Raw genomic sequence first — 15,946 nt, forward strand, 5'->3', positions numbered from 1 at the left:
TGATCTGGTTAGCGGTGTCCCTGCTCACTGCAGGGGGGTTGGACTAGATGACCACTAGGGGTCCCTTCCAACCCAAAATATTCTATGATTCATTCTGTGATTCTAACCCCTGAGAATGACGTATGCTTCTGCACCCCAGCTGCTCCTCTGACGTTACATCCTTTGCTGGTACCAGACTCCCGAGTTCTTGTGTTTCAGGTACCTTTAACAAATGCCCATGCCGTACCTAGAGGAGACAGCACTGGAATGGTGTTACCGCTGTTGCAAACCCAATGTCAAATTGAAGTTCGGTTGGAAAAGGGGCAAGCCAGAGAGCTCTCCAACCTGTGTGGGCAATTACCCCACATCAGGTTATCAAACCGAGGTGGCATTGGCTGAAGGAGCTGGAGCAGCGGCGTCTGTGTTACGGGAAGGAGGTGGTGCTCCCATTTTCCTCCCCGTCACAGGTCGGCTTGTTGAGCTTTGTGGTCTTGTACAACAAGCACATCCCCTGGATACATTTCCACGAGATCAGCATGTAAATGCTTGGATTTGGTTGGCTTCTACTGTTAAAGGAGCAGCCGCTGCCCAAGCATTCACACACCGCGCAGGGAGCCGCACGCACGCACCACTCGAGACTTTAACTGCTGGGGCCGGAGTCCCTGCGCAGTGGCAGCTCCACAGAGGTGATGGGTGCCCCTTTTCGACTCCTCGCTCATGCACACACTCACTCCCGGTTACTTCCTCTCCCCTCAGGCTCGACCTCAGGTTTCCCTGAAGCAGAGTTGCCAACACAGCGTACTGACAGTTGAATTTATTGAATGGTACGGTGGTAAAAAACAGTTTGAGCTGGGTGCCTCCGGAGAGGGCCTCTGCACAAAGAAAACCCTGGGCAATTATACTCCTACAATTCAAGGTCCCCCCCCTTCACGTGATGGTTCTGTCCAGTAGCAATATTTGGGTCTGGGGTCTTCTTGTTCCTCACTGGATCCTTCCTTTGCCTCCAGGCGGGCCATTCCTTTTCTTATCTTAATGGATGCAGCTTCTGCTGATGCTTGTGGCTCCCTCATCCTTCTGGTTTGCACAGGCTTTGGGGGGCCTGCCTTTGTGTAGTTAAGGAAAAGCTCAGTATAGGGCCACCATATGTAGGCGAAAGTTCACAGCTTGCGGCCTCAGGCCTTGGCAAGCCTTGCTGCTGGTGCTGTGTACTGAATTCCGTTTGAGCTAGAAAGTGACTCTGCAACACGACTGTAACTTAACTCATCTGCGTTTTGTATCAAGAGAAGATTTACCAGCTGCGGATCTTCTGACAGCGTGTTTCATTGGCGTGCCGACCCCAGTAGCTGTTATCACAGAATTATGACGATTTTGATATTGACATTTCTCGTTGCTATTTTTTCTGAGCAGGTAATGGCTGTAGACCAGTGAACATTACAAAATCGATTGGCGGTGGACTATTTCCTCCTTTGACGCCATAAATGCTGCTTCGATTTTGAAGGCATGTGTTGCTTCAACATAACTGATGAATCAGCCAGCGTAGAGGATGACATTCAACATCTCCAGGACTTAATGCATCAAATCAAACAATCTGCTGGTGGTGCCAGGCTGGCTGAGTGGTTTAATTCCCTGGCAGGATGAATGGGACACCTGATTCAAAGCATTATTGTGGAGATATGTTTGTTCCTTTTTCTATAGGTTTTTATTGCCTGCCTCTGTAAATTAACCTGCCCTACACCCCACAAGCACAAATGGACACTTCCAGCTTTGCCAGCCCCAGCGGAAGTGGTCTCCTGAGCGAGGGGGTGGAATGCGGGAAAATAAGGGAAGATTGGCAAGGAGGACTGTAAACACGCTCAAGTGACTTGCAGCTGGGGTGTAGAAAAACACATGTATCATGCTAATTGCTGTTTAGTCTTGTGTGCTTGACAAGGAGAACATCTGTGTTTAGGTAACATAGACCCATGACAGGCTCGGAGGCACCCTATCGAACACGCTTGAGATTCCTGCCCCGCTGTGGGAAAGACCAAAGCACAGTGGTAAACTACGCCAGTGTGAATCCCCGATATACAGGGGCAAACAGCAGGTTTCATGATCCTCTAGCAAGGACCGAGCTTCGCGGTGCCTGCGTCCCTGCTTGTGTGCCTCTGCCCGGGTGCTGCTCCGGGGATGCCCCTGGTTCACGAGGTAACGAAAATAAATTTACTGCTTGCTTTTCATCCCTGCTTTTGTGGTTGTTCCTGAGTCCTGCCTGTGTTGACTCACACAGATGTGGGGGTTTTTATTAAAAAAAAAAAATAAAGCCTTACAGAAAGGGATTTAAATATCTCAACATCTTACTAAGCAGAAGACTGATAGATGGCAGGATCGCATCAGGACTCCCATGGGAAGAAGAGAGCAAGCCTGAAAAGCCCATTTATTCTAGCAGACACTGAGGTACCAAGATCCGATGAGACGTACGTGAAAACAGTCAGATTCCAATTAGACATAAAGCAAATGTTTGTAACAACAAGATTGATTACCCATTACAGCAAACCCCTGGGGGAAGACAGGATGTCTTTCAATGTTTTCAGTGTGTCTTTGCTGAAGATATACATTACCTAAAAGCTGTACATGCTGCCAGACTGTATACTGGGGTAACTGGGGGGAAATTGTATGGTATGCTCAGTGAGATAATCTAACAGACTTTTTGGCCTCTCCAATCAAAAACACCCTTACGTGAAAATTCATTCCTGTAGAGCTGTATTTGGGCTATAGCATCACCGACTAGATGACCCCATAAGCTTTCACCTGCATGTTTATATTTACCTAATTCCCTACCCTGGAAGCAGCTCTTTCCTCAGAAAACACAGTAAGGGAACTGCAAATCTTTCCCTCCCTTTTTAGTCTGGACAGTCAAGAGATTGATGTCATGTTCTTCCATCTTCCAGATGCTGCCTTCTCCCTGTTTTCATCATTCCCTACTTTCCTTCCCAGAAGCCGAGCGTGTCCTGTTCCCAGGTAGTTAATAAGCATCCATAGGCTGTCTCTAAAGCCGGGGAAACCTTTGCCTCGGATACCCTCCTGAAAAGAGACAGGCATCTGGGAGGTGAAGGAAGTACAGCCATTTTGGAAGAGTCATTCTGCGTAAAACAGCCCAGGCCCTTAGGTATTCATTTGTTAGTCAGAAAAAAATAATTCCTCTTTAGCTTACAGACTATCACTGTGGTACTGATAGGACAGTGAGAAAAAAATGCCTTTCTCGAAATAGCATAGACTGTCTGAGACAGTACTTAGAGAACTCTCTTTCATTTACTGAATTTAGATTTCCTTTTACTCTCTAGCATATGTATGCAGACTTTCTTCTTTTATGCTTAGTACCGAGAGAGTAGAGAGCTTTTGCCTTTTTACCAGCTTTTTAGGCTTTCAGATGTCATTTTCCGACAGCAACGCTTGATACCCTTTAAGAATACTGAGAATTTTCCTGGTGGTCTTTTTTCCAGCATATAGCTGTGCATGGCTGACAGCTTTACAATTGATGCTCGCATCGATCTCAGCACCAGGGTGATGGGGACGTGGGATCCCATTGTTTCAGGGCAAACAAGGCAGCCTTTGGAGCTAGATGTACCAAAACAGGACATAAATGTCACTGCTTTCCACTTCTCCTGCAATGACTGTCTCCTTGTTGCCCATTTAATCTCAGGATCCCTTTTGCAGGATGTTAATTATGTTTCTGCCCGGTGTCTGTCACAGCAGATCAGCCGCAGGAAGCAGGGCCAGCTCTGCCGTGCAGCAGTCCCGCTCAAGCACCGTACGGCCGCTCCCCTTCGCCGGGGTCCCTCCCCAGCACACGGTGCCAGCGTGGTTATTCGGCAGGCCCAGAATTCGCTCTTTCACCAGAGACAGACAATCTGGACCCAGTCCTGGATGCAGTTGAGCATCTTTAATGTGTGCAAAGAGTCCCCTTTCAGGGAAACCGAGCCTTCTCAGTACCTGGCTGGAAATGCCCAGAAGGACTTCTCTGCTGCATGCCTGTGAAACAGCGATGTACTGAAGTCTTGGAAGGGTTAATTAGTGCTTAAATAACCAACTGGTTACCACTACACCTGCTTCGTCTCTCAAATTTATTGGCACGACACAAGAAACTCTCATTTGACTTTGGGAGACTTTCTGCTCTGGTTCATGTAAGCGTAACATCCAGGGGATCAGGTCCTCCTCTTTTTAGTGATGCTCTTTCTCAGTTGCTGCTTATGAAATGGATAAGTAAACCCCTCCTAATCAGGAGAAATTGAGAGGGATGAATCACAATTCCTGACTTGCTGGAAATTATGCCTTTTTGAAATGTCTTCCTTGCCTGAAGACACATTTTGGTTTCCCATAAAATGGGATTTGCACATAAAAATTAATACGCAAAACTTCTTTTTAGAATTTGAGAATGTAATTTCAAATATTTTTAATGTTGATTTATTTCATAAAATACCTATTGTAGTATATAATGTGCACCCCCACAAACAAGCGTGCTGCATATACATAGAGGAAATACTCTTGTTATTTTAAATTTTATTCTAGAATCACAAAGATAAATTGCTACTTTGTGGTTGGACAGAATATCTTCTCTAGATTCCCTGTGCACTGAAATGAAACAACCTGAGATATTAATCTTAAAAAATATCAGCTGTTTTGATCAGTAAAATGTATTAACTGCTTTTATTGATTTTAAGAATTAAATATTCCAGCTATGCTGTAGCACTGTCATTCCTGATCTGTCATGAAACACTTAAAAAATAATCAATAAAAATGCATCAAGTCAAAGATTAAGGAGTTTCAACATTTTCTGAAATGAAAATATTCCAAAATGAAATACATGGAGAAACATTTATAGGAATTTTTATTGAAGTGACACAATTTTGTGGGGAGCCCCCCCACACACCCCTCCCCCCCGTGTTTGGACTAGCTTTAACCAAGCTTCTGGAAACTTTTTACGAAGACAGAGCAAACGGCCATTGGGTCTGCAGCTGCAGGCAATGGCAGGGTTACAGCGAGCTATTAGCAATACCAGGATTCCCAAGGACCATGAATCACAAGGTCACAACATTATTTAGATTGGAAGGGAGCTCTTGAGACCATCTAGTCCAGCCCCTCCTGCTAAGCAGGGCCAGCTACAGCAGGTTGCCCAGCACTGTGCCCAGTTGGGTTTGAATGTCCCTGCAGATGGAGGCTCCACATCTTCTCTGGGCAGTGTGTTCCAGGGTTTGACCACTCTCACAGTAAGAAGAGTGCTTTCTTGTCACCAGATGGAATTTTGTGTTTCTGTTTGCGCCCGTTGCCTCCGGTCCTGTCACCCCTGACACCAAGAACTGTTTGTCCGGAAGGAATGCAGCCAACAGGACAGGACTCGATAAGGGAGCAGGGGGCGGAGGCACCCAGCGCTCATGCCTCAAATGCTCTGCAGATAAAGGGACTGAGAAGGCAGTCTGTGAGATGAGCCATGGACTTTTAGCTAAAAGGTAGTTCGGGCAGGGGGAGATTGCGACCACCGACTCACTGACCACTGACTCAAAAGAGGACCAGACAGAGCAGGCATGCTATTTATCATGGGAAGCGGGGAAGGTGTGTCTAAGCAAGGGATAAAAGTCACAAGCCATCTCAAGACTGTGGGGAAACTTGAGGGCAGATGCACCCCCTGTTGGCTGGACCAGTGCTGGAACCTGGACCGGTGATCTCTCTCTCAAACTCTCTCTTTGCCTGGCCCCTGCCTTTTATCTTACCCTCAAATTACCTAAAATTGCATAGTAAAGAATTACAAGCTGGTAACAGATCATTTGATGTCATTTCACTTTAATTTGGCCCAGGGCGATTTCAGGAACCTCGCAGCGGAGCTCATCCTACCCAGGGTAGCCTGAGGAGGGGGTCACAACAACTGCGCACCACTGAGAAGAACCTGGCTCCCTCTTCTTCATTGCCTCCCATCACATATTTGTACACATTGCTGAGATCCCCTTGGGCCTTCTCTTCTCCAGGCTGAACCGTCCCAGCGCTCTCAGCTTCTCCTCATCTGTCAGATGCTCCAGTCACTTAATCATCTTCGTAGCCCTGTGCTGGACTCACTCCAGTAAATCTGTGTCTTGTACGGAGGAGCCCAGAACTGGACACGGCACTCCAGCTGTGGCCTCACCAGTGCTGAGCAGAGGGGACAGATCACCTCCCTCAACCTACTGGTAATGTTCTTCCCAACGGAGCCCAGGCAGCCATCGGCCGCCTTTGCAGCAAGAGAGTATTGCTGGCTCCTGGTCATCTTGTGGTCTACCAGGACCCCGAGGTCGCTCTCTGCCAAGCTGCTTCCCAGCCAGTCGGCCCCCAGCACATGCTGCTGCCTGGGCTTGTTCCTCCCCACGTGCAGGATTTGGCATTTCCCCCTGCTGCACTGGATGAGGCTTCTGGCAGCCCCTTTCTCCAGCCTGCTGAGGTGCCTCTGCAGGGCAGCAGGCGCAGATGGTGTATCAGCCACTCCTCCCAGTTTTGTATTGTGCAAACTTGCCAAGGGCACACTCTTCCCTGTCATCCAGGTCATTAATGAAGATGTTAAACAGGATTGGCCCCAGTATTGACCCCTGGGGTACACTGGTAGTGACTGGTCTCCATTGGGGCTTTGTGCCACTGACCACAGTCCTTTCAGCCTGGCATTTCAGCCAGTTCTCAATCCACCTCCCTGTCACTGTATTTAACCCATACATTGAATGCGATAGGGTTGCCGTTCCTTATAACTCCACAATAGGTGTTGAAGACTGCGTTGATAGGGCATCTTTCACCCTCCCCCAGGCTCAAGTATTTAAACGCATCTTGTGATTTCTGCCCTAAGGCATTGTAATGAACTTATCTATGTCATTTCTTGGTACACAGGGAATCTCAAAACTTGAAAACAGTTGGATGCCTTCAAATCAAACAATATAGAAATGCTAATAGTACAAAGAAAGAGGTACAGGATTTGTAAGTATTGAACAGGGCACTGCACAGTAAGGAATAGTATGTTTCTTCAGAGCCAATAAATAAGTTTTTCATTCAATGGCTACAGAAATGAGACTTTCAGAAGGTCAGGTTGAAGTTTTAAAATGTAACATAAAGCTCTTAAAATAATATGAAAATAGATAAGAATAAGAAGGCATGAATAGGTATATAACGACAGTCTTCCCAGCAGACCTGTGGTTCACCCAGCTGAGCAGCCTATCTCAAGGCAGGGACCAACACTTTATCATTCAGAAAAACACAAAATACCTTTCATGTGCGCATTGTGTGAACACAGAAGGTGCTGCATCCTCATTATATTCCATATTCCCAGTTGTGATAGTGATCGGTGGCATATAAATCAGGGAAAATTTTCTTGTGGTCCAGCTATGGAAAGTAGAGTATGCCTTGCTTGAAAATTTCTCTTCTCTTGAAGACAAATTTGAAATGTATGTTCTCTTTCAAGAGAAGGGCACATTTCATTTTAAACTGGGGCCTAAAGACCGAAAAGCTGAATCAACCTCAGGAGATGCCTTTTTCCCTCCTTTGGCTATAGATGGAGGCCATCTCAACAGGTTATGTGAGATGAACACAATCCCTTGTGATCATTTCGTATCTAGAAGCATATTAATGCCCATTTTTTTTTAAAGTCTAAAACTAAACCCTCAGTCTGTGATATCTGATGGCAATAAGTAATATACACTCTGTATTTAGAAGTAATACTGTTATCAGTTCCCATGTGCGGACGCTTTGGGCTCGTTTCTGCCTATATTGACAAGTCTAGTCTTGTCTTTGGCTTCAGCTGGAGTCAGTTCAAGCTTTTCATCCTCTTCATACATTTTTACAGGTCAAAGACTATGGCTGCTTTCTTCTGAAGCATAAGAAAAGGACACTAATGGCTTGCCCTGTGTTCCCAGAACATCCAGTGTCCCTGGATTTTAACAGAGTTGGCAGCGTTTGGGCAGATTTTTCCCTCTTAACACTTGATTAGTTAATGAAGTCAGGTTTCTTGTTACAAATACTACACTGACTTCTTTTAGACATTCACATTTAGCCACCCAAGGCTATTGCATCGTTATGAGAAATGTCAGAGTCGTGCTGGGAGCGCAATTAAGTGTTCTTTATTTTTGTTTACTGCCATTAAAAAATTGCGCTCAAGATGTGCTTAGCCACAGGGAAAAAAAGAATCCCTCTCAAAGTATTAATTACAGATTTTATTAAAAGCATACAGAAGACTTAAAGCGTAACCAAGCAAACAATCCCTGTTCTCTCACCCTCGGAGAAGGGAGGAGAAGGAATTCCAGTGGCAGGGAGCTTAGTTGCTTTTGACAAGAATGGAAACACAGATCTCCTAATTAACAGTTCAGTTAAAGAAGGGTGAGAAGCTTGTTGCCAAACATAACCATGGGGAAAACTGTAACTGCTGTAATCAAGAGAGTTATTTACCCAGTCAATAAAAACAGAAACAAATGACATAATGGAAAAACGCCCTGAATAACTGTGGTCTGAGAATAGGAAGTTACCAAGGAACACAGCCACTGGTGGGTGGTTCCCCTCTCAGTCCCGAGGAGCGTGGGGTGACGCAGGTACGGGACTGAAGGTGTCTCGTGCTGTACGTGTGGTGGTGGGCACTGAGCTTGGATCTCGTCGCTGTGCAATAAGAGAAAGACCAAAGAGAAGATCATGTCTGCAGACTGTGAGGATCCGAAGGGAACCGACAGCCCAGAAACTCCCCAGCTATTGATCAGAGTCAACTTTCAGGCTACCGGGTGTGGAACTGGGCTGCACCGTTCTGGATTTTGTAATGAATCCCAGGACATTTGTGTCTTCGTCTAACCAGGACTGGAGACAGAAAGAGTTTTTCTGTTCACTCCAGCATTTACTGGGTCAGGACTTTATTGAAGAGCTAATGAGCCTTTTTCACAACCTTGACAGCATCTTCTGGAGCGCCCCAAAAGGAATTAAAATCACTTTGACAAATCTCAGTCCAAAAGTGATTTGTCACGCATCAAAAGCAAAACTGATACTATTTATGCCTTGGTCGACATTTACAAGGATATCAGAAAATGCCCCAGACTTATAGCTCCCTGGCTTGCGCTGGACCAGTGCTAAGTAACTCAACGTCAGCGCCGAGCCCAGTGCTGTGTGCGCTGTAAAGCATAAGCCATTGATAATGGCCACAGCTAACTGAGGGTCTGCTTTTTTTTCCCTGTCCATATTAAAATACCCAGAATGTCTGCCATAGCCTCACATGACAGTCCATAGGCTCAGGCCTACGTTCTTGATGTCTTGATACCACATGGATCTGTGACAAAATGTGGTTAAAATAAAGCAATGGCTGAGTATTTGAGGAATACTGAATACCGTTGATCAGGGTAGCAATTAAAATCTTAGTGCATGTAAATGATTTCTCTCTTAGCTTCAGAAATGCTAATGTATTGAATCCTGCAGCTGTACTGAGCCAGCTCCAGGTGATACGCGATCAGATTTTCTGAGACTCTTCGGTACTCCTTCAGGTGAGGAGGGCTCTGATAAGGAGGAAGCAGTTGTGGGAGTCAGATTGCCAGGCTCAATAAGGAATTTCCAGACTTCAGACTTTCAGGACTGACATATCATAGCTTTCAGCTCTAAAACTGCCTTTTTGATTAGCTTTGATGTAACCTCCTCAACCTCTGCTAACGAGAAAGCCAGCCAATATTCTTTTGTGTGATTGCAGCCAAAAATAATAAGTGGCATAAAGGTGATTGTGCAATTGAAAAGCTTTCCAGCTTTTGGACACTTAAGTGCCTGTGTCCACACTGAAGTCAGCTGCGTCATTTTTCAGACTGTCATTTCTGCACAGCTCTTTGTGGATGCAAAGGATCAGTTTCCAAGCAGATTCCCCATCGGGCAAGACTCTTCTGATATCGCTTGCGCAGTCCCACCAGGCGTGAGTCATGGTGCTGATAGATCCTCATTGCTTTCTCGTTTTTACAGGTTTGGCAACAACCTAAGTTGCACCAATGCAAGTAAGTGGAGGATGACACCTAGCAGACCTGACTGACCTCTTTTTCTCATCCGCACAAGTGTGAAGTGAAAGTAACCTATGGGAACAACTGGATTTATAGTTGAGAAAAAAGCATTGGAGGTAAATGAAAGATCTGACTCAGCTGGAAAATCTGCCTTTAAGTTCTCCATAAATTCTTCATGTTTTTCGCTTTCCTAGAAAACAACTGGAGGGCAAGTTTCCCAGGTACCCGGGGCAGTGACAGAGCAATTAAAGTGTCCCATTATGGTCCCTGTGCCAGGAATTTAAACATGGAATCATAGAATCGTTTAGGTTGGAAAAGACCTTTAAGATCATCAAGTCCAACCATTAACCTAACACTGCCATCCCACCACTAAACCATGGCCGTACGCACCTCGTCTGCCCGACTTTTAAACACCCCCCCACCCCCTCCCCGGGCCAGCCCCTTCCAATGCCTGACAATCCTTTTGGGGAAAAAATTTTTCCTAATGTAGAAACTAAACCTGCCCAGGCACAACTTGAGGCCATTTCTCCTTGTCCTATTGCTTGTTACTTGGGAGAAGAGGCCGACCCCCACCTCACTACAGCCTCCTGTCAGGCAGTTGTAGAGGGCGATCAGGTCTCCCCTCAGCCTCCTCTTCTCCAGGCTAAACAGCCCCAGTTCCCTCAGCTGCTCCTCATCAGACTTGTGCTCCAGACCCCTCACCAGCTTTGTGGCTCTCCTCTGAACATGCTCCAGCACCTCAATTTCTTTCTTGTAGTGAGGGGCCCAAAACTGAACACAGCATTCGAGGGGAACACATTGCATAGTGCATGCCATAAAGGCTGTCCCCCGGAGGCCTGGCTGCTAATGGGCAGCTGCTCCACAGTAGCCAGACTGGGCAGTAGCCTCATCGTGCGCCTTTGGCTACTAACTCTTAATGTGTCTCAGCTGCACACGCTGAACTCATGCTTGCAGCACTGGGAGAAGATGTGGAGATCGGAGGGAAATGAGGGAAACTTGGGATTTGTGTAAAACCATAGGAATGGCTAGCAGGAGGCAGGGCGAGCTGAGCTGGGTGTTGTGTTACTGTTTATTTAAGCTTTCTGTAAAGCAAACGCTGGGTAAGAAATTACTTTAACCTCGTATAATGCCCATGGCCTTTAAGTGGAAGATGGCAATGGCACCTGCTCACAGCACCCGTCAATCTCATCTGTATCTCCATCATTTCAGATCACAGTTACAGTTGTCTCCTAAAAGTACATTATTTTTTGAGTGATGAATGGCATTGTGAGATATTACCTATAATCAGCACCCTTTATTGTAAAGCTCATTAAATTCTGGACAAATCTAGTGTTGACGCTGCTTTAATTTTGTTTTTTTGACTCACTTTATCTCACCAATTTCTGTCTCTGGTTTACAGTTAATAATGAAAGACAGCAAAACTACACCATGCTTGAGAATCAGGAAAATAAGTATTCCTCTTTTTTTAAAAGTCCCTTATTTAGGCCATAGGCACAGTGGGTACTAGACAATATATGCATTGAGAAGGTGATTAAAGTTTAATAAAACTGTCAAGTGAAATAAAGCAATCTCCTCGCAAAACATCCTGTTTGCCAGGTGCTTGGATTTTAGCTGTTAAAAAATTCTCTTTCAACAGTCTGCTTAAATGCGCAGCAGACTAATGTTGTGACTGCCAAGTCACAATTTGGTTTTTTGCATGATCTGGTAACAAAAAACACTGCTAAGCTGCCACATCCAGAAGCCACTCCGGTAAGTGCTATATAGAACAAATGCATTGTTGTTTAATGAATTGCTACAAAGCTATTCCTATCTCTTACTGCCCGAGTTAGGCTTTGGAGCCGGGTCTTTCGCCACCATCTTCACAGAACAGGATCTGATTCTCCAGCCACGCAGACACCTACAACTATCCAAAACTGTGCATCTCTACCAGTGTGATTTAACAGAGCTTTCCAGCATTTTTTCTATATGCATGCCATTATACAAAATCCACGTATAAAATCTATAGTTCCTGTAACCCTTGGAACAACCTTTCATCTAAGTTCAGCGCAGAACTCTATTAAACTGTAAAAATCGCTCATTATTAGTGGATTGCTGATTATTAATTGACTGGCTAGGCAGTACCTCAGGTAACATTTTCAGAATGGTTTTCGCAAGCTGTGGTCTCTGTAGAGCTATAGGGGAGTTAATACACAGCGACTCAAAAACGACGCGTTCCCGTGGTTCTGCCCGACGTGTCAGCATGGGTACCGTATGTCAAACCTTTCCGCCGCGTTCTCCCAGCGGCATCTCTGAAGAAAACAGGTCAAACAACAAATCGTGTTTCTTGAAGGCTGGGATGTTCCCGAGGGATTCACTTTAATGTGAACATCACCTTGCCTCTCGCCAGGTTTCGTGGCGCAGAGCGTGTCGGCTCCCTGAGCCAGGGGCAACCCTGACTGACGGAAGAGAGCGACCTCGAATAACGAGGAAACCCTTACACCCGGGCGCTGCCCTGAGTTACAAAGGCAGCCTGGCTCTCAGGAAAAGCTTTTGGGGGGCCAGTTTGGAAACACTGAGTGGCCTGGAGAGGGGAGGAATGTCCTGCTGAGCAAATCTGCCTGTTCAGCTCCCTGCAAAGCAGGCTCCTGCTTCTCCCTGATTGCAGAGCCAGCCAGAAATACCGGCCCTGCCGGGTGCTCGCTGCACAGGACATTAAAATAAAAGGCTTAAAGCTAAATCTACAACAGCTTGTGTATTGCGATGCTACCTGTGGCATCCCATCTTCTTCCCTCATTCTTCCCAATGACTGTTATTCCTCACGCTTGCAACTTATTTTAAATTGTATTGCAAGGCTCTTGGGAGGAGGCTGGATGTGCATCTGTGTTATCTCAGCTCCGTGTGTGAATGCTGTATTCCAGGTGTGGGTACTGCTAGGGCTAGTACAGCAATACACACGCGTATATACATGTGTGTGTGTATATATACGCACCCCTGCAGAAGAGCTCTCTTAATAGGATGGCGTTAACTTCCCCAGAAAAATTCTCGTTCAAAACAAAGACAGCAAAAATATGCAAAATGAAAAGGTCACATGCATGTCGGCAAAGCTTGCATTTTTAATTTTCCTGTACTTTCCCTGTGCTTGTGACAAGATGTGAGAATTTATACAAAGCTTTAATTAGTACTGGGTCGTGAGAACTGGAAAGCTTTATGAAAACACCCATTTGCAATTTTATCTGGAGGCTCTTAAAGATAATGAGATAAACCCCATATTTTTTCTTCCCCTACACTTGGCTTTTCAATAATACTGTACCATGTAGAGCACTATCTGTAAAAACCCCTGCAAAGTACGATCATAAGGAAAGTAAGATACACTATATTTAAGGAGAAATAATGTTGTTTCTTTATGCTTTTGACAATGGTTTTGAACAGAGGCGTATTTTGAAATGATGTGGAAAAGAGTGCGCGTAGCCTCTGAGTAAGGAAAATGCATGGCTTTTTCTGGAAACAAAAATCACTCTTTGTAGCAAGATCTGTATTAACCAGTATGCCTGGCATTCAGCTGAATGTATTGCCAAAGGGCCTTACTGTGGGGGGGCCCTGTTACCTGGAGGGGGGCTGTCACTGAGCTCCATTCCCCTACTCCCATGGTAATAAAACCCCAAGGTTTGAATCCGCTGCCTGGTAGCACAGACCGGAATTGTGCCAATATTCGTTCTTTTCTTCTGCCTTAACCAAAAAAAAAAACCCAATTCCAAGAAGAAGGGGTACTGAGATAAAATAAGTATTTTCAGGGGTTTGCATTTATTTTATTTATTCTGTAACCCAGAAAATGTTTTGTCTGAGGACTTGTTTTAGGACCATCGAAAAGCATGGGAAATGGCAGCTTAGATTCACAAAATTGTTAGTGCTGGTGGTAACAGTGCTCGGGTAATAAGCGTCCCAAGCTCAGGTGGGGGAGACTTCGTGTCAGATGTCTCCTTGATGATGAGGATGTCAACCCTGACCTTTTCTGTGTTCTAATCACCATATAGGCTGCTCCCAGGCACCTCAGCTCCGGACCAGTGGTCAGGGCAGACCTTTAGAAGAATGTCTTCAAGTAGAAAAATTGAAGTATAAATAGACCATGACATCAGCTAATGTAGTAGTTTCTTTTCTTGAGTAGAGGGAAAAATACCTTTCTTGAGATGGAACTTAAGTCTAATGATCTGGACCGCCAAGGGCTCTATACTCACTTTGATTTCTCTATGTTGAACATCTCTTTGTGAAAAAGCTATATTTCACCAAAGTTGAGATTTCTGTGCTCAGAATGCTGTCCAGAACAGGAGTGGTCACCCTTTAACTCTTGACCCTGCATTGTCGCATGGGCCAAGAACAGTCCTCAGGTGGGAGATGGGTCCTCCCATGGGGCAGAGAGTCCTGAGGGGGTTATTTGAATTCTCCATGGTGGGAAAAAGGAAGCCAGCACGTCCTGCTAAGGCTGCCGTCACCAACTTGCCCAGTGTAACCTCAGCCTGCAAAAATGAGTGCTGGGACCCTGGGAGAGCTGCTGCCTGCAAACTGCTCCCAAAGCTTGCAGGAGATTCTGATATGCAGCTTGCAGGGTCAGGATCTTTTGGCTACCCAAAATCTTGAACAATTTGTCACTGCTTCCCTTCCCTTCCCTTCCCTTCCCTTCCCTTCCCTTCCCTTCCCTTCCCTTCCCTTCCCTTCCCTGGCCCAACACACCCCCTTAAATCCACAACCTCACACACACAGCATTCTGGTTTTAAACTAAACCAGGGTAGACTGAGACTCAATATAAGGAAGAAATTCTTTACAATGAAGGTGGTGAAACACTGGAACGAGTTGCCCAGAGAGGTAGTGGAGGCCCCATCCCTGGAAACATTCAAGACCAGGTTGGACGGGGCTCTGAGCAACCTGATCTGGTTAAAGGTGTCCCTGCTCACTGCAGGGGGGTTGGACTAGATGACCACTAGGGGTCCCTTCCAACCCAAAACATTCTATGATTCTATGATTCTCTCAGACCAACTTTTGTGGATTTGAAGGAAGATGGAGGATGCCATCTCTCTCCCCTCTCTCTCTCTTCCTTCTCATGCTTTTATCACTGTTGGAGCGAAAGGGTTTATGCTTGTTATCTCCCTCCGGTCAGCAATAAAAGATAAAACACAGGATTTAGAGATTCAAAGAAAAGCTGAAAGACACAGGTGAAGAAGAAAAACAAACAGCCAGCTGCCGCTGGGCACTGGAGGTAGGCAAAGCTGGTGGGGTGCCCCACAGCACAGCCCTCTGTGCCTAATGGCTGCAGGTAAGGGGAGAGGAAGGGCACTACACGGCTTACAAGGATGTTTCTCTCCAGTGCCCTTTGGTCCTTGTTTTAGCATTCACCAGGCAGCTTTTGTGATGCACAGATCTGTAACTAGAATTCCTTTTTTTTAAATCTATAGCTGGTTTTTTTTAAAAAAGGTTTTTGCTCAGTCTAGTTCCAAGAAATTGTTAATGCACCTGAAGCTCTGGATAGATTTTTGCCCTACTGCTTTAAGATCCAAAATACGCGGTCTTCTAACCTGCAGTGTCTTTTATTAAGAGATTGCGACGTCTTTGTAATTCCAACGGTGTAGCACCACAGTGACCGCCACACATTTCTTCAGTTGCACAGCTCGTCATAGCACTGCTGACATTAGCTACCACGCGAGCTTCGAGCTGATGTGCAGTCATGCTCGTTAGGAGTAGTGTACACACCAACTTGTAGAAACTCATACCCAGAACAAATACACAGGAGGCCACCCTCTTCCACTGGTAAGAGCTTCCCTAAGAAGTCTTTTATAAAAGATTGTTTATCAAGAGCCGCCTTCTCTATGCATCTATTGACATTCGTCTACTGAACAATGTAGAATATTTATGTGCAGCTTCCAGCTGCCGCTAGTCTCAGAAGTGAAGAGTGGATGAGTAATGCATATTGTTTCTTTGCTGCCTGTCTCCAATCATAAACTGACTGTGGT

At 45.6% G+C, this 15,946-nt stretch overlaps 1 protein-coding gene across 1 annotated transcript in view; it reads right to left on the bottom strand.

Annotated features, from left to right (window-relative positions):
* CCNA1 (cyclin A1) overlaps positions 1 to 6,517 on the bottom strand; it is a 29,642-nt gene extending 23,125 nt beyond the window's left edge. The window contains exon 1 of the mRNA XM_035900429.1: positions 6,172 to 6,517. Coding sequence (XP_035756322.1) covers positions 6,172 to 6,517 — 346 coding nt within the window. The remainder of the gene's footprint in view (positions 1 to 6,171) is intronic.
* Between the last annotated feature and the right edge of the window lie 9,429 nt (positions 6,518 to 15,946).

This window comes from Egretta garzetta, unplaced genomic scaffold, assembly GCF_000687185.1.
Source record: "Egretta garzetta isolate BGI_Z169 unplaced genomic scaffold, ASM68718v1 scaffold40, whole genome shotgun sequence".
Lineage (NCBI taxonomy): Eukaryota > Metazoa > Chordata > Aves > Pelecaniformes > Ardeidae > Egretta > Egretta garzetta.